At 34.0% G+C, this 19,940-nt stretch overlaps 1 protein-coding gene and 1 long non-coding RNA gene across 2 annotated transcripts; both read left to right on the plus strand.

The window, feature by feature from the left end:
* Positions 1–6,849: 6,849 nt before the first annotated feature.
* Positions 6,850–18,454, plus strand: LOC131855852 (leucine-rich repeat receptor-like protein kinase PEPR1). Its single transcript, XM_059215898.1, has 3 exons — positions 6,850–6,864; positions 15,501–15,960; positions 16,210–18,454. The coding sequence occupies exons 1-3, from the start codon at positions 6,850–6,852 to the stop codon at positions 18,090–18,092; spliced, it is 2,358 nt and encodes a 785-aa protein (XP_059071881.1). The 3' UTR covers positions 18,093–18,454.
* A 203-nt stretch (positions 18,455–18,657) lies between these two features.
* LOC131068999 (uncharacterized) lies at positions 18,658–19,251 on the plus strand. The gene is made up of 2 exons (XR_009369129.1): positions 18,658–18,861; positions 19,042–19,251. It is a non-coding gene; the product is annotated as an uncharacterized LOC131068999 (long non-coding RNA).
* The last annotated feature ends 689 nt before the right edge of the window (positions 19,252–19,940 follow it).

Consider the following 19,940-nt stretch of genomic DNA (forward strand, 5'->3'; position numbering starts at 1 on the left):
TACATTAAAAAATTACACTTTACTTTAACCAAAGTTAAAGAAACCGTTTACTATAATAGAAAAGAAAACTAAATCAATAGCCACTGTGAGACTGACACCTCATTTTTAGATTAACTATGCTTCCACTATGGCAGAAGAGGTTATGGATATGTCCTCCTTTGCCGCAGAGCCACATCATTCCAAGTGTGCCGCTGAGAAGTTCAAGATGACCTGAAAATAAGGAAGACCAATGTGCTAAATTCTTTGCTTCCACACCTCCTTATGCATGTTCACTTGTGCCACTTTTTCCTTGTGTACCTCCAAATGATCCGAGAAGACTATGAACATCAATTCGATTCTAGCCACCTTTTAGAAGTCATCCATGGTCAAAGATTTTGTTGTTTGAATGAATTGAATTCTTTCCTGAAAAATCTTGGTCATATCCACAGCTACCTCAATTGTCTTGGCATCGTCTTTCATAAGCTAGATGTCAATGCACTTGAGATCCTTCTGGATTGTATCAATCAATTTTGTCAATCCTCTGAGCAATTTGGTGGACTCTTCATGACCTTGTTTGATGATTGAGTTGCACCATTCCACATTCTTCCTTGATACATACAATACATTATCATCGAAATTTTCTACTGGTTTTTCGGCCAGGAACTTCATCACCCCATATTTTTGTTTATCATTCATTTGCGCAGGGACCACCACCCATTTGATCCTTTCTTTCTCCCAAGCCACCGTCTCTAGCTCTAATTCTTTGCTCATAGTTTTGGCATCTTTATAGACTTTCACCAGATTAACTATATAATCTGATCCCTGTTGCATTATAAGATCCAACCATTTATTGAACATTTCTGTAACTACTCTATTCCTTTGAACCTGGTCCAACATCTTCTGGTTAGCCGAGGATTTGGGATCAAATGATACCAGTATCTATGACAAAGGTTGGGGGTTTGGATTATGGATGGCATTGATATACTCAGTCGTCTGAGTAACAACTTGCTTCAATTCCGTTTTTTCTTTTTCATCCTTCCACATTCTTGAAATTATCCTTTTTGTGGATGATTCCAAATGCTTAACATCCACAACACGTGAAGCAACTCCCAAATCTATCTTTTCAACTGTAAAATCCTCCTGAGTAGATTTATCTACATCTTTCCCTAGAATTGGTTGGGCTATCTCGGCCATCCAATGACCTGTTGCTTCATCTACTTCAAGCATTGTCCGCATCTTGAGTTTCTTCGGCTTTGACAGCTTTCCCAAACATCTACTAACCATGTCCTCCATAGGGATTGTAATCAGCACTACACTCCGTTTCTTTCCAACAACAACTTCCAACCATTGTGGTGCGTTTGCAGGCTCTTTAGGTGGAGGAGTTGTTTGTATATCGAGTGAAGTGACAATAATCAAGGTGTTCATGGGGTTTTGTCAGATTTCCTCTTCCTTGCTCGTGTCCATTTCCAAATCTCATGTTCATCCAAATCCTGTGGATCCATTGTTTCCTCTATCTCTTCACTAGGGTCTAGGTCAACAACAACCTATTTCAAAATGGGCTCCCTACTCTTCTTCTTACTCTTAGACCGAGTTACCCGAGCAACTGTGAGACCTCATGGTGACTTCTTTGATCTCCTAGGTTGGATTTTCTCAACAATAGGTCTTGAAACACCTGCAACATTAACAATTTCATTAGTGGAAGAAATGGGAGATTGAGTCACAATGTGTGAATCAATTCTTAGTTCACGCGAGGACAAGTGAAATCCCTCCTTAAACTTTTGATTTCTCAACCATCTTTCTATTCTTCTCACAACATTCTTAGTTCACAATGTGTGAATCAATTCTTAGTTCACGCGAGGACAAGTGAAATCCCTCCTTAAACTTTTGATTTCTCAACCATCTTTTGAATACTGCCATCCTCCTTTTTATTCCAATCAATTTTTGGAATTGGTTTTCCTTAAACCTCTGTGTCGAACTCAGGATCTAGGACATCTTCCCCTATATCTTCTGATACTCCAGATATATTAATCGAAAGCTTCATGGTAATTTTTTGTTGCAAAGTGAAACTTGACCACAATCTTTTCCTTACCTCATATTCATCATTGCAATTCTCCTAGTAATCCTCCAATTGAGGCTCATGGAAAAAATGGTTATCTACATTTAGGTTTTCATTGGCATAACCTCTACTGTCAAACTTTTGCCTTGCCACATATGGCTACATGTTCATCCTCTTGAATTCTAATTCTAGGTTCAGGGCGTTAGATACAGATTTACAACTATAGTATCCGAGTTCAACAAGGAATACAATTCCAAACTCGCCCTTTGTTCCCAATCTTTTATCAATGTAAGCTAGCTGCTTGCTCACCTCTATAAGTACATAGTTGTTGAAGGCATACCTAGATAGCTTGAATGGTTGACCCTCAAAACCACCTACCCGTAGGTAAGTAAACCTAGGAAATTGAATAAAGGAACTACCATATATGCTTATGAACTCCATTGCTTCAATAGACATTCTCCTGTTCACATCCCCCTGGAGCTCAAAAGAAAGTTTTCCCAGGAAGACCCCATTCCATCTGTCAATTTGCTCGACATGTCTCTGCTGCTATAATAAGGGATAATAATTATACACCCTCATCCCATCTACCCAAGGTTCATTAGGAAAACTGGGTCAATCCCTTATACAAGCTAGTATGTAGAAAAGATAAGAAGACATATAAAAACCTGACATTCCCACAAAGTTACTCAATCCTTCATGAAGTCTTTCTACAATTACCTGAGACCAATCGAGATACCTGTCACCGGATAACACCACCTGGATGAAAAAGTACATCCAATCCTCCCAGTAGAAAGAATGTGAGTTTCCCTTCACCCTGTTCAGAAGTATCACAATATCCCGCACTTTTGTGATGAAATTCTCTCTAGTCAAGGGCTTTGGCAGCCATGACCCTCCTTTCTGAACTTTTAGGAGCCAATTCCTAGCAATTACACTCATGTACTTACTCTTCTTTTTTGAGAAATAGGCGTACGAGTTCCCAATTGTCAAGTCTTCGTATTCATCCTTGTGCGCAATTCCCATTGCCGCCATTATTGTTTCTCTGTTGATATTGACTAGAAGCTCACCATTACTAGTTCTGATGCATCTGTTCTCTATGTCATACCTATTCATGCAAGCCATCACCAAATCCGGACATGGTGCGACAAGGGGAAATGCAGCGACTTCAACAAGACCGCTTTTCACTATTTTCTCCATCATTGAACCGGTTTGAGGGTTCTTGCCTCTTTCAAAGAAATCCCCTAAATCAACATGAACCAAGGAAGTATCTTTTAGCTCTAATAATATGCTCACTAGACACGAGGTCCGACCAAGCTTCAACAATATTGGCCTCATACTGCCTATCTATACTTCTAACCAAGAAATTCTAAAACAAGGCAAAATTCTACTCCAACAATTTAGAGATTTTCTTCCTATACTGATAAATCTTTAGAACTTAAAGAAACATAGCTTAGGAAGAGTCATCTGAACTTACCCGTTACCACCATGAAAACTGGAAACTTCCTTAGGAAATCAGAGCCGGTTTTACCTTCGGCGCCCCCAATTTGCTCAAGTATGACAGTTGCAACCCTTACAAACTATGGAAATAAATTCATACATTCCTTTTGATTAGATTAGAAAATATCTATAAAGCCACACACGCTTCATAATGATTTACTCATGCGTGTGAAGTAATAGTGAAATGACTAAAATATGACACCTTATTAATTATCTATCACCTCCGCACAAGTAGTTGGTGCACTCATGATTACTTTCCATATTTAGAATTTTAAAACTGCTGAATGTTGGGAATATTCCTTCTTGTTGCTCCAATTTCATTATCATCAAAAGCCTTAGAGTTAGTTTTGAAATGAACTCATGAACCTTGAACCATTTGACAAAAAGTTCAGCGGTTCAAGTTCATTTAGGAAGTACAACAATGAATGAGCCGCATACAACAATACTGAGAACGAGCATCAACAATGATTATTAAGCAGAAGCCTTGAACCATTTGAACCGCTTGAGATTTGGTTCAAAGTTCAAGGTTGGAAACTTAACTTAAAACATATAGACATCGCTCGTTATACAACAATACATTGCCGCGACTTACAAAAGACATTTTGAACCTTGAACCAATTAAGGTTCACGGGTTCAAAGCTCAAGACATAAAACAAAAGTGTGCTTGCTCTCACGAAGAAAAAGACCACAAATGATTTTTTTTCCTAAAATGCGCTTTGAACTTTGAACCTATTGAACTTTTAAGAAAGAGTTCAATGGTTCAAGTACGAAGGAGAACAAAAGACCCGACGAGAATAAAGGCACAATAAGACAACCCGCAAGTATGAACATTCAAAAGGGAAAATTGCAGGGGGGATAACATTGGCTCTGACTGGGGACTAGGACTGTGAAGGAACTAGAAATGAACTCCAAAATCTCTGGTTTCGCAAGCAGACTTTATTTAAAGACCCAAACAGAAAAGACACATAACTACCAAACAACCAGAACACTATATACAAAACCATGAGGGACACTCGTTTACAATTGATATAACTTCAAATCCTGACCATTATATGTCAGAGGAAGAGCAATACCATCCTGATATGCAAGTTTAAATGAATTTGGTCCTTTTACCTCATGAATCAAGAATGGTCCTTTCCAGAGCGATTCAAACTTTGCATGTGCCCCTTTGGGTTCCCTTCTTCTTTCCTAGAGTAGTACTTGATCACCTAGCATGAATTTTCATGGCTTGGCCCGCTTGTCAAATATCCTCTTCACCCTCATCTGGTGCTCTGTTACCCGATCCACTAATTTATCCCTTTCTTCATCAATTCTCATCAAATGCATAATCCGCTTTTCAAAAGAATTCTGAAAATAAGCGTCTTCAATGACAGTTTGTAACTTAGTAGTTGCCAGTTCCAAAGGAAGTGCTACCTGAGTGCCTACACCATAGACCAGTTCAAATGGTGACATCCCGATAGCCCGCTTTGGCGATGTATGATCAACCCAAAGGGATTCATACAACTTTTTATGCCAATCCTTGAAGTTTTCACTCACTAATTTTTTTCATGATATTTATGAGGTTTTTATTACTTGATTCAGCTTGACCATTTCCCTGAGGATAATAATTAGAGTGAGCAAGAGAGATTCCGTGATCATAGAAAAATAAAGAAATCTCGACAGAAGAGAAATTAGTAGCATTGTTAGCCACAATTTTTAGCGGGACCCCAAATCGAACCAGGACGTTCTCTTTCAAAAAGTTACAAACAACCTACTAAGGATGTCTTTCATACCGGAATGGCCTCAACCCATTTAGTAAAACAGTCTGTAGTTGTCATTATATGTGTATGTCCTGCACTAGAAGTAGGTGGTATATAAAGTTGTCATTGAGACCTCATACTTAGTTTTTTAGGAGAAGTGTTGAATGAAATTCTTAGCCAAGTCACCCCAAGAACTAATCCCAGGAGGTAATCGTGAAAATCACTCCATAGCTTGTCCCCCTAGACTATGAGGGAAGAGGTGAATTAGGTAGGAATCTTCATGAGAAACCTATATACAAGCACTGAATAATTCTCTAATATGTTTCTTAGGATCACCCTTTCCCTTGTACTTGTTAAATTTAGGCACATCAAAATTAGAGGGAAAGGGTGGTATGGGTATATTCCTATTAAAGGGATAAGGAAAAATATTTTGAAGCATGTAGTTCTTAAGAAGAGTATGCATACTATCCATTTATTGTTGTAATTCCTTCACTTGTTGTTGCAAATATCATTAGGCGGTGTAATGAAGGTGTTGTAATGACTAGCGAGAGGAGGTACATAACTAGGATATTGGGTACTGGGTGGAGGAATGCAACTATATGGGTCTTTTGGAGGTGATGGAGGAGGAATGAAATTTTTATATTAACCACCTAGAATATGACCTTGGTATTGATTAAAGAACCTTGAATGAGTGTGAGAATCATGAATGTGATTATGATGGGTATTAGAAACATGACCTTGGTTTTGATCATCAAATAAAACATCAGGTTGTCTAGTGGGACCATGACCATGACCTTATTTGGTATCTTGACATTAACCTTGGATATGACCATGTTGATTCTCCTTTAATGAAACATGAGGTTGTTTAGTGAAAGTACGAACACAAACCTGACCTTGGTTTGTATCATGATGTCGATCTTAGTGTTGGTCATTAATACGTGTATTGGTAGTTCTTCAACTATGAAGGTCACTAGTATGATATTGCTCATGAGTTCATCAAATACGCATTTGGATATGGATGTCTAGTTTTTTGGAAAAGGCATGAAGGTGATTCAAACACTTGGGTATCTCTACGTCTATTTTAACTAGCATCAACACTATCTTGGTTGACCTCCAAAAGTCGAGACACATCAAAATCAGGAGGTAACTTGACACCATCTTGAGAAATCATTAAGAAATACAATTGTGGATCCTTGCGTAAGATTGTCTCAAGCAACTTGTTGAATTTTGAGTTGGACTCATCATCTGAATCTTGCTCACTACTATAGATTTTGAAATTCCTAGTGTTGTAAAACTCTTATTCATCATAAGCATAAGTATCCATGTCTTGAGATCTTTAAGCTTCCTAGGATTCTCTTTTGAGTCTTTGGGCACTAGTTTCAATCATATAAGATCCAAGTTTGACTTGAGGGAATGGAAAGATGACCAAGGGGTAATGATGGGGAAAATATATGATAATGACCAAAAGTCAGGAGTTTTCCTTGTAAAGGTCCTCAAATGAAATTCCAAATGATGATAGAATTAGGATTATGATAGATATCCATGAATCGATAACTCAAGCAAGATATGACTTCTCGTAACATGACAAATTCCAAGGTAAGGTATCCTAACTCAAGAGACTATAATGGTGTCCTACTTGAAGATGATAGATCTAAGGAAGAGACCACTTGGTGATATCAAAGTTTGATGCAAGATAGTGAGGACAAGAATATAACTTTTAACTTATCGCAAGGTTGGTGTTTTGGATGAATGGGGGTTTGAAAGCACTAAAAATGAAAAGGTAGAAATGGTGACCTGATGGTTGGCTGACTAGGAATCCTAATGAATTAGTTGGGAAACTCTGTCAATCTCTTTAATCAAATACGTAGAAAGATACTAGGGATGTGATGATATATGTCACAAATGTGTTTTTAAGATCTAAACACATAATAATAATGTCCAAATATGTATTTTTGCATAAAAATAGACATGACAATAGATATCGAAAACACAACAAGATGTGCCACATACGCGACAAGATGTCTCAGAGATGTGATGGAAAGTGCCACAAATGCAACAAGAAGTCTTAGAGACACATTTTTGGGGAAGTTTTTTCTACCTAATGCTTGTCCAAGTATAAATTTGTTTTTTCAGTATTGAATGTGACCAAATCTAATTCTTTGATGATAATTGTGGCAAGAAAACATTGCAAAAAAGAAGACATAATGGTTGTTGTGTGATTAATGATAACAAGAGTGTGGCCTACAATCTTCAAAGCCCAAATTTCCATTGATCTTATCACAAAAGAAGACACACCAAAAATGGGCTATTCATAAGGTCAATGTCCAATGGTAGAAAAATCAGTCCCACACTTGGAGTCTCCTTAAACTCAAAAGCGCAACAACTTAAGGGGCACTTCGCAACCTTGTCTTTGTGAGAGACGATAAGCAGGGGCCTCCAAGACATTATAAAATATAAAATAAATAAATAATAAATATTTATTTAATTAAAGGAGTATTATAGGTGTCTACAATTTACAATTTGCATGGTGTTGTCATTAATGTCACACTTGTGTGTATTAATGACATAGGTAAAGAGGCAGTTGTAGTTGCTTAGTTGTGTTCTTAGTACAATTGTGGTCATTAACGTTGATCTAATTATTAATTGGTATTGTATAATCTAAAAATGAGAGTTCAAATGTTGTTATGATGTCTAGTTGTAATATTGAGTGAGTATGTGGTTTTTCTAAAAGGTGGCAATAAAGGAAGTTGAAATACACAAGAAAGAGTATTTAAAGTCCTAATGGGAGAATTCTTTGCATTCCTCTGCTTTTGAAGATGATGAATTGCAGTTTTGGATTTAATGCCTATTTTTTGTGGATGTTGCAGTATTATATTTTTAGGTCCTTAGTCCTTTGAATGTTGAAGTTGATTGTTGTAGTTTGTTAATAGTGAGGTTATTTATTAAGACTAGTCCAAAGAGTGCTCTGTATCACTCTGCAGTGTTAGTTCAAGTTTTTTGGCTTGGAGGGCATGTTCTTATTGCTCATGGAATGCTATAGTTAAAAATTCAGGTGTTGGTTTTCTCTACAACTAAAGTTATGTTGTTTTATTGTTTGGTGCTATCTATTGTATTGGTCTCTAGCCAACTCAGTTGGTTTATCTTATTTGGATCATACTCTTTTGGTTTGGATATTGATTGGAGGTTGAGTTAACGTGTTGTTATGGGTTTTATTGGGGCATGTGAAGGTACATATTAAGTTATTTGCACTAGAAAATTATTTTGGGATGATTGGCTAGTGTGCTTTATTGTTTATCTACATGTTACGTTTGATGTTGACTTTGAAGGATGTGTTGGTGTGTGTAGTTTGTTGGAATTAACTTAGGAAGACATGTTGTGATGTATTGCGGTCCCCTTTATTTCCTAGAGTGGACCACATTTAGTGAAATACTTCATTGTAGTTGACGTTGTGTAATTTATGATTGTCTGTGACCGATGCATTTGAGTGTGTCGATGAATAAGTTGATCTATATAGATGTGTAAGTGTGTGAATTGAGGTGTGGATTCGCTGAGGGTGATGTAGAAGTACATGTGTTGAAGGAAAAAGTGTGAATATATCAACTTGTGATGTATTTATGATAAGGAGATCCTACTTAGATTCAATTCATCTTTTCTCAATGTTTGTCAAAAAGTATCGAGTCCTTTTGGTAGCTTGGTAGATCTATATCTTGCTTTAGGATCATGAATCTCAATAATGTATGTCCACTGTATCTTTCCCTAAGGTTGTGTGCCTTATCCTACAAGTCCAAATCAAGAGTAGTGAGCTTCCTTGGCCTTGTGCCTAAAACATTGTATTCAATCCCTTATATTGTGAGTGTGATTATCACTACGGGTTTTCCCACATTGAATTTCCCATGTAAAATTTTGGTGTTCATGTGTTTAGTGTTTGTTGTTTATTGTTTCATCTTTCATTGATGTTTAGTTGGTTAATGATAATTGAGAAGTATTTATTAATAAAGAAATTTAAAAGGACTTTGATAAGAATATTTCACCCCCCTTCTTAGTCTTGTGGTGTGTTAAACAATTGGTATTAGAGAAAGGTTCTTCTAAGTAAATCTTAACCACTTGAGAATCTTTGAGATGGTGTAGGAGGATAGTTACAAAGTACCAAAGTTTGATGGCACAAATTATTCCTTTTGGAAAGAACATATGGAATATTATTTGAATTCTCCATCACCCAAAATATGGGATATTATTAATAGTAGTTATACTAGTCCATCTACTTCGGATGAGATCAATGAGCATGAGAATAATGCCAAGGAAAGAAATGCAATTGTTAGTAGTTTGAGTGACTTAGAGTTATTGAAGGTCATGGGTTACAAATATATAGAGGAAATTTGGGATAAGTTAAGCAAGATTTATGAAGGAGATCTAAAGATCAAGCAAGTCCAGATGCATAATCTAAAGTATAAATTTTAGACAATGAGGATGTTTGAAGATGAGATCATTGAAGGTAACTTGCACTGAGTGAATGAGATAGTAAGTGCAATTGGAGGTGTCGATGGAGTACTAGGAGAAACTAAATTTGTGAGAAAAGTAATGGGACACTGCCTAGATCCTATAATCCTAACCCTAAGTGAGAAAATTTCCTATATTTGCGATAAAAGAGTTAAATTTAGTGATCAAACTTAACAGAGCATGGAGATTCAAATTTTTGTCAAGGTGAGGATCCATTAAGGATAGGTTGATCATTGATAGACCTTGATTTTGAATGCATGACTCATGGATTAGGAAGAGACACAATGCTCATCGCAAAAAAACCAATAATACGCTCTTCTCTAGTTACAAATTTTAAATTATCATTTTGTAAAACTGACTAATGTCACTTATTGTAATTAAGAGTTATAATTTTGACCCAATTTATAGAAAAGTTAGGTAAATCCTAACTTGTTCCCAACAAGTAGTTATAAAAACCGATTACTTAGATAGTTATGAGTAGTAATTACTAAGGTAGCTGCGAGAAATAATTACTTAGGTAGTTATGAAAAGTGATTACTTAGGTAGTTACAAAAAGTGATTACAAGTTAGTTATCAAAGAGCTAGCATATAAATACAATGCTAATTAAAATGTAAAGGGGACTTTTATAGAGGAGAAATTTTGCAAAAATTCTTAGAGAGATACATTGACGGCTTTTGTGTTTACACTTTGTATAGAAGGGTTCTTGAGTTTGCATAATTCCATGGAAACAATAAAGAATTTATTTAGCTCGAATGTTCTAGATTAATTTTCAAGTTATTATTACTAATTTTTTGTATGTCAAGTTGGCGATATCTTTTGTCTACGTGAAAAAATCACATCTATTAAATTTCTTATAATCCATGCAATTGATCTTATTAAGTACATTTAAGATTTGGTATCTTAATTTGAATGTGTTGGAGTTACTCATCTCTTCATATGTTGAGATATTTCATGCTTCTTTCATTGTCATTGCATAAAAAAACATACTCTATCATGAAAATACCTTTGCAATTATTATCAGTTGTGAAATCATATTCAATATTTGTAGGTTTGCCAGTAGGGATTTTGTTATTCATCTTCCTTTAGTTTTGTCTTGTCTCCTTTAATACTTTCAAGTTAAACGCACACAAAACCCATAAAAACACCATCATACGAGAGAGTTGCTCCTCTCAAAAATAGAGGAATCACGCTATTTCATAATAATCTCTCCAAATATTGGAATGATTGTCACTTCTCTTTGGGAAAATAATGTCAGTTTTGGAGAATCAATCAAAGTGAAAAATTTGTTTACCAATAGGATCAATTTGCACTCAAATGGAAACTTACTATAAACAGTAACCCTATATAATTGTAAGGTTGAAACACCATTTTTAAAATATTTATGGAGGATATTATGAAAAAGAAGAAGAAATATATAAAGTTTAGTTCTAGATTTCACCCACAAACTAATGGACAAACGAAGGTAGTATATTAATGTTTGAGCAACTTGTTGAGATGTCTAGTAGGAGACAAGATAGAAAATTGGGACATGATCCTAACACAAGAAAATTTTGCATACAATAACTCAATAAACATGAGTACAAGGAGAAAACCATTTGAGATTTTGATTGGGGTGCACCCCACAAGAGTTGCGAAACTCAAATTTACCAATATAGAAGGAAAAAGGAGTGTAGTTCAGTAGAGGAATTTAGAAACTAAATGGAAAATTACAATTCATATTGAAGTTGGGAAACACTTATAGACAATGAATAACAAATGCAAAGGTTAAGTACATGAGAGAAGGAGACACAAAGAGTTCCTAGTTGGTGATGAATTTAAGATATATCTCAAGGAGAGATTCCTACTAGGCATATACAACAAACTCAAGATAAAGAAGTTTGGTCCATGAAGAATTTTTAAAATTTTTGACTCAAGTAACATGCATGAAGTTAAGTTACCAAATGTAATTGACATATCACCCATATTAAACATTGTAGATATTCATTAGTATGATGAGAGACATTTAAGAAGAGGCAATATAGAAGTTTGTTTCAAGGAGCAACTACCACAATACCAACAAGAGTAGATAGAATAGATGTTGGACAACAAAGTTGAGCATAATACCAAAAATTGATGGTACATGGAATACCTAGTGAAGGAGAGAGGAATACTAGTAGAAGACTCATCATGGGTTTCACAATTAGAGATGGAATGCCTTGGATTTTATCCACAATTGGTAAAGTGAACAACTCACTTATCAAATAACCTTGGGTGTCTGATGCAGGGGCATCCCAAAAAACTTTAATGTGATCTATTGTGTTACAATCATTTGGCTTGGAACAAAAAACCAAACATATATGACACCATTTGAACAACATATTTAAGTATCAAGGCATTTGGGTCAATTTTTAGAAATATATCACTAAAAAAAGATCATAGTACAAATAAAATATCATACAGTTTATCAAGTGACACATGCAAAACCTTTTTGTACCTTCCAACATAAAATCTAACATATCACACAATAGATAGTGACCAGTGAAACTTCCAAATGGGACCCTAGCCTAGTTTATTAGTTCTTTGATCTTCATCATCAAGATTAAGTCAACCTACACATTTCATGAAGCATCAAGTGTTGGGGCACCTTTTAATTGACACAAATAATTGCTAAGGCTTAGAATGAATATCTAAACATCTATTCCATATAAGAGAAAGTAGTCAGGAAGCTAGAGAGATAGTAGTCACTAAGCAAGTTAGGAGTCAACAAGTTAGTGAGTTAGTAACAAGAGTCTTATCCTGAATTCCATATTTTCATGTAAGCTTGCAATTAGCTTGTGGTGGCTTGTGGCCAATCTGTAATTTATACTTAGAAAGCAAATACAAATTCTATAATCATTCTACTATATGAATCGATGATATTTCATGGTGTTAAGATATTTTTGTCGTGTGTAAATCTAGGCTACATGGTTTGATAGTCCTATCTCTAAAACCTTCCTCTGTGTCTGCATTAATTACTATTTAAAGGTTTTATGCATTTTTTAATGAAATGTGAAAGGTAAAATAATGAAAATCCCAAACAAACATCAAAGAGTAGTATGGAACAAATAAATCTATGGTTGAATTAAAATAACAATCAGGAAAGGAGTTGAGATAAGGAAAATGAAGGCTAAAAAGTAATGAATTAAAGGAGTAAAGTTGCATCAAGATAGTTTGAAACCAAAATAGTCTAAGGAGCAATACATAACCTCACTCTTCTTATCCTTGAACAAATCCTTCTTAGTTGATCCCTTTTTTCAAATGTTATTCTTGATTTTGAAAGACTCATAGAACTGCATGACTTCCTCTCTCTCTAAACACCCTATCCCCTTTATCATATAAGAATAAGCTATTAGCAAAATTTCCTTTACCATTTTCTACAATTTATATCAAGTTTGATATATCTCAAAATATTGGCTTAATGTACTAAGTAAAAACATGAAATGAATCTATTAAGAGTTTTTTCTTAGTGGTTCAACAACTAGATTGCTTAGATATCAATACCCTTGCATTTATATATTGAAGTATGTGTCTAAAGAAAAAGTTGTCATTTGCCTAAGCTACCACAAGTAGGGGCTAAAGATCTCCTAGGATCAAGCTTGGTTAAATATCACTTTTGAGGGATTTGAATCTTGGTGGATGGTATGATGAACATAATATTATTCTTACTAATCGAACTACAACTCTTTCATTACTATAAGTTATTTCAAGTGAGTAAGGTCTCTGAAATGAGCATATGCCATACATTGTCTACTCATTTGAGCCCCTATAATGAACACCATGATAGAGGGTTGATAATTGACGTATGGACACCTAAAACGATGATATGTATTACATGAGATAAGATGAAATTGTTTGTGGTTTGACACTTGTAGTTTGACTAGTCTTTGGATGGTGTTTCTTTGAAACAACTCAATTTAATCTTTTTACAATTGTGTATAATATTACATTCTATTAGACCTAATTTTTTTTAATGATCAAACAATCCATTATAATTTAGAGGTCATCCAAACCCAAAAGTAAATATCTATTTTTCATATTTCTATGAAGTAAAATTAACATCTGATATTAAACTATTTGTTTTTAGTAAGCTAGGAACTTGCCCATTTGTGTCTACAAGGTGGACGAGACAATAGAATAATATGTGCTTTATTCCCTTCCTAATCTGCTTAAGTAAGCAAAATTTCACCCTGATTTCGTCCCTCTAAGATGAAAACTCGCTTGGAAGAGATAGTAAGGTTACTTTCAGGAGTCTATTAAATTCAAAGCGAGGACACGTCCAGTCAATTTTAATGTTGGTCGTTGTAGTCAATTTTTAAGTTACTTCTATAGCTCATATGCATAATATTGTCCGCAATGCTATGGTACACCACTTCTGTGTTTCGCATTAGGTAGGAAAAAGGGTGCACCATTCCGTTATCAACAGAAAAAAATTAAAGGACAAGTTCATCTTTTACATAAAGATGCATCTATTCTGTAGACTATTTTGATAAAAAAATAATGTATAATATATAATTAAATATTAATCATAAATAAAAATTTGTCATGGTTTCGTGAAAATAATTAGATAGGAAAAGTGTTTAGAGTTTTGTTTGTTGTGGATGTTTAGTTACTTGGTTAAGTTAGCTATTGAAGTGAAAAGAGGGGTTGGCTGAGTATATTTGTGAGTGTTAATTAGTGGTTTTTTTAAAAATGTGCCAATACAAATGTGTTTTGTACTTACTTTACTACTTATATCAAAGTTGCATGTGACAAGCAAAATAAAGGCAGAATCTTATTGTTATTTTCCTCATGTTGATCATATTTGTACTCATCTTTATGAAAAATCTAGCAAATTAAAAAAACAAATAGTGATTGAAAAGAAAATCCATATGTTAGATGATGATGCTTTCTAAGTTTTGTGTCATTGATCACTCAAAGTAAAGTTGCTTGCTTTCATAAAAGAAACATCTTCAATATAAGTAAATAATAACATTATATTATTATGATCTTGAAATATAAACCTTTACAAATTTAAAAAAATTATATTTAATGAATTCTAAATTGCATATACTCTAACCAAATATTTAAAAAATGTATGTTAAAAACTTAAAATCTATTTTATATCACTAGTTGGATTTACAACCTATTTTTTTAATCTATTTATTAAAAATATGTAAATCTTATTATTAATTAATAGGTAGTGAGCTTAATGAGAAATATAAGAAGTTTCTTTATATAAAAGATATGGTTACTGAAAGATCTTTTCCATATTTTAATCACCTCTAAGATCACATTCTTGATCGTCAGTAATCAAATATGTTAATTTGTAGGCATCAAACTAACGGTTACGTGAATTAGAATTAATCATGACCGCTTTTCTGCTTCTCGAGATTCCCTCAAATTTCGGTTGATTAATTTCACCAAGAAAAACGCTTTTCTCCAAAAACTGCCGACAGTCGTTAAGTTTAAAATAATGACACAAACTTATTAAAGACGTTTAGTTAATTACTAAATCATTGACCCGTTGAGCAGCAGGAAGTATAAGAAGAGCCTTTCCCACCCAAACAATAACAAACCACAATCTGCGTTTTCCTGCATCCCAAATAGAATGGCCATCCCTTCACACAAGCTGTTTTTAGTTTTCATGTCTCTTTTGCTTGTCTTCCTTTTCCTCTCTCCACGCTCTTCTTTTTCCCATCCATTACTCTCGACCAGCGGTCTTTCCCATGAATCCTAGGCTCTCCTTCGTTTCAAAGCTGCCCTCAATATTTCCTACAGCCTCAATCTGATTTCGTGGGTGAATGGAACAGACTGTTGCACCAACTGGACAGGCATCTCCTGCGACAATCACACCAATCACGTTGTCTCTCTTAACATACGCTCTCTCGGTGCTGAAGGCATGATATCTGAGAGCCTGTGCCAACTTCGTTTTCTCACATCACTCACTATATCCGGAGTATTCTCTCTTACATCAGGTACTGTCATTCCTCCCTGTTTGAGAAATCTCTCTTATATTCGCTATTTAGATTTATCTGGAAATAGCTTTAGGGGGATGATTCCCCCTTTCGTTTGTTCTCTCACCCGTCTTACATATCTTGATCTCTCATTTAATAACTTCAATGGAAGCATGCCCTCCTGCTTTGGCAATCTTTCTTCTTTAACTGAACTTGACCTTTCTGACAACCAACTTAGTGGAAGCATACCCTAGTTACCAGAAACGCGACGGGAGACATCCGTTTCGCGTTTCGACGGCCGAAACGGGTTTCCCGTTGCGGACGGCCGTTTCGAAGGGGTGATTTTGGTTTTTCCAAACTGCTGTTAAAATTTAAACAAAAGTTAGGCATTTTTATCTCAACTTGGAAGTGGAGTTAACATTAGGTTATAAATGCCAATGGTGGAGTTAACATTAGGTTATAAATGCCAATAAAGGTCATGTTGGAGTTTATAACTGTCAATAAAGTTCCAGTTGGAGTTTACATTAATTTACAATTTTTGTAGGGTCAAGTTAAGTCTCACACATTTATTTTTGTCCTGGTGGTTTTATTATACTCATTGTGAAAAATATTTTCTACATATTATTTTAAAACGAAAGAATGAAATCAAATATTTTTTAACAATGTTTAAATTTTTTATTAGAGATATGTGTATTAAAATTTTTATTTTTAAAATTAATTTTATTTTATTTTACAAATATTTATATATACACATCTGTCTGTATTTATCTGATTGTGTGCTAAATATTAGCACAATCTGGATTCCATCCTTTCAATTATATGAGTTGTCTTTAATGTCATGTACAATTGATGGTGAATTTCCACCTTGGATCTCAACACAATTCTCACTTGAAAGGTTGGAATTAACAAATGCTAGTCTTGTGGGTGCAATTCCCTCTTGGCTATGGGAAACCAGTCCTCAGTTGCAATATTTAAATCTCTCAGGAAATCATCTAGAAGGAAGCCTAACGTCAAATCTTTCAATATGTACACAACTTTCAGAGTTGGATGTGTCAAGAAATGGACTGAGTGGATGCATCCCATCAATATGGCCTTCCAGTATTTCAATATTGTTGCTTAATGACAATTTATTTAGTGGCAAGATTCCTTCAAGCCTGGGCAAATTATCTCAACTCCAAATGTTAAATCTTGCATACAATTTATTTAGTGGCAATATTCCTTATAGCCTGGGAAAATTATTTCAACTCCAATTTTTAAATCTTGCAAACAACAAAATAAGTGGAATGATCCCTGCAAGCTTGTCCAATTGCTCTTCTCTCATTGTCTTAAATTTGGGAAACAACAGTTTGAAGGGAAGCTTACCATATGAATTTAGTAGACTAAGGCAATTAAAGTCATTAGTTGTTCATGGTAATATCCTGAACAGATCTTTTCCACCTTCAATATCAAATTGTTCATTTTTACAAGTTCTTGATATCGGGAACAACTTTTTTGGAGGTGAAATGCCACCAACAATTGGAAATTTTTCCGTTCTAAGAGTATTGGTGATGAAGAAAAATAATTTTACAGGGAATATTCCTTCAACCATAGGCCAACTAATATACCTTCAGATCTTGCTCCTCTCTTCCAATCATTTCTCAGGTTTAATTCCACACACAATTGTATCATTGCAAGCAATGACAATAGAAGACCAAAATGGTATTGTATTGTCCAATTTTTATTATGGGCAAATATATCAGGATGGATTGGATATGACTTCAAAGGCTAGAGATGAGCACTACCCATATATTCTTTCCACTCTCACAACCATAGATCTATCAAACAATGAATTGGATGGAGAAGTTGCTTCTGATTTTGGAAAGTTGAAGAGGTTAAAGTTTTTGAACCTTTCAATGAACAATTTGAATGGGACCATTCCAAGTAGTTTGGGAGAAATGGGTCAGCTAGCGTCATTAGACCTTTCAAGAAATAAATTTTTAGGAAAAATCCCTATGGAGTTTACATCTCTTAGCTTTTTAGGTTTCCTAAATTTATCAAACAACCACCTTTCAGGAAGTATACCCCAAGGAACACAGATGATTACATTTGGAGAATCCTCTTATTTAGAAAATTCTAATTTATGGGGGTGTCCCCTACCCAAAAATTGTTCTTGGCCACAATATATTCCTCGTCCTCCTGAAGTTTCAATTAACAAAGAAAAGAAAAACACTAAATATCCTTTGTATGGAATAGCATTAGGATTGTCATATGGAGTAGCATTTGGAGGAATAGTGTCATTGATCTTGATAAAAATGAGTTGGAGAAGGAAATATTTCAGTAAAGTTGATGCAATCCTAAAAATTGTGTTTCCTTGGATGAAGGACTTGACACTATAAAAGGATACATCTATAAAAGGTGAGTTATTTGTTTTTCTTTGAAGTAATTGTCCTTATTTAAAATATTACAAAGTTTGAATTTAAATAGAAATTAGTACTTAGCTTTTTAGACAAATTCTCATTGGTTATTTTGTCTATTACTTGTGGATTATTTGTACCGCTTTTAAATTTAATAATGCAATTTCCTTTTATTGTTATAAATATGTGTACAAGAATTTACTTTTGCTAAGGCAGGCTTTTTGGTGTATTCTCCTTATTGAAGGCAAAAACACATTATTGGTGGCTTCACCCAACATATTATTGTATATAGTTTGATTGTTACGCTAAATCAAGATTAAAATTGTTCTTTCATAGACGGAGGACCTGGTACTATAAGGGGCACATCTATAAAAGGTGAGTTATATTTTTATTCTATGAAGTAATTATCCTTATTTAAAATATTATAATGTTAAAATTTAAATAGAAATTAATAGTTAGCTTTTTAGACAAATTCTCATTGGTTATTTTGTCTATTACTTATGGATTATTTGTACAACTTCTAAATTTAATAATGAAATCCTTTGATTGTTATAAATATGTGTATAGGACTATAATTTTGCTAAGGAAGGCTTTTTGGTGTATTCTCCTTATTGAAGACAAAAACAAAAATAATGGTGGCTTCATCAAGCATATTATTGTATATAGTTTAATTGTTATGCTAAATCCATATAAAAATTATGTTTCCATGGATGAAGGACCCGACACTATAAAAAGGATACATCTATAAAAGGTGAGTTATAATTTTTTTCTATGGAGCAATTATCCTTATTTAAAATATTGCAATATTAAAATTTAAATATAAATTAATAGTTATATTTTTAGAAAAATTCTCATTGGTTATTTTGTTTGTTACTTGTCGATTATTTGTACTACTTTTAAATTTAATAATGAAATCTTTTGATTGTTACAGATATGTGTACTAGACTTTTTTTTGCGAAAGAAGGCTTTTTGGTGCATTCTCCTTATTGAAGACAAAAACATATTATTGGTGGTTTCACCCAACATATTGTTGTATATAGTTTAATTATTATGCTAAATCAAGATAAAAATTGTGTTTCCATAGATGAAGGACCTGACACTATAAAGGGATACATCTATAAAAGGCGAGTTATTTTTTTTCTATGAAGTAATTATCCTTATTTAAAATATTACAATGTTAAAATTTAAACAAAAATTAGTAGTTATCTTTTTAGACAAATTTTCATTGGTTATTTTTTCTACTAGTGGATTACTTGTACTACTTTTGAATTTAATAAGGAAGTCCTTTGATTGTTATAAAGTTGTGTACATGAAGGCTTTTGGTGTGTTCTCTTTATTGAAGACAAAAACGCATTAATTACTTGTGGCTTCACCCAACATATTATTGTATATAGTTTAATTGTAATGCTAAATTAAGATAAAAATTGTGTTTCCATAGATGACTTGAACCTGACACTATAAACGAATACATCTATAAAAGGTGAGTTATAATTTTTTACTATAAAGTAATTATCCTTATTTAAAATATTACAATGTTAAAATTTAAATGGAAATTAGTAGTTATCTTTTTAGACAAATTTTCATTGGTTATTTTGTGTATTACTTGTGGATAATTTGTACTACTTTAAAATTTAATAATGAAATCTTTTGATTGTTATAAACATGTGAACATGACTTGTACAATTTCAGTCGGCCTAGTGGTGGAGAACTTGTTCTCTTAAAAGAGAGGTCACAAGGTCAAATCCCGTAAGGGGGTATCGTATGTACATCTTATCGGCTTCGGCTCATTACCAATTGATAAAAAAAAAATGTTTACATGACTTTTTTTTG

The sequence above is a fragment of the Cryptomeria japonica genome, unplaced genomic scaffold, assembly GCF_030272615.1.
Source record: "Cryptomeria japonica unplaced genomic scaffold, Sugi_1.0 HiC_scaffold_350, whole genome shotgun sequence".
In the NCBI taxonomy this organism is placed as follows: Eukaryota; Viridiplantae; Streptophyta; class Pinopsida; order Cupressales; family Cupressaceae; genus Cryptomeria; species Cryptomeria japonica.

Coding starts and splice junctions, on each gene's coding strand:
- LOC131855852 (XM_059215898.1), top strand. Junction 15,961..16,209: donor TGACAACCAACTTAGTGGAA/GCATACCCTAGT, acceptor GTTGGAGTTTAT/AACTGTCAATAAAGTTCCAG.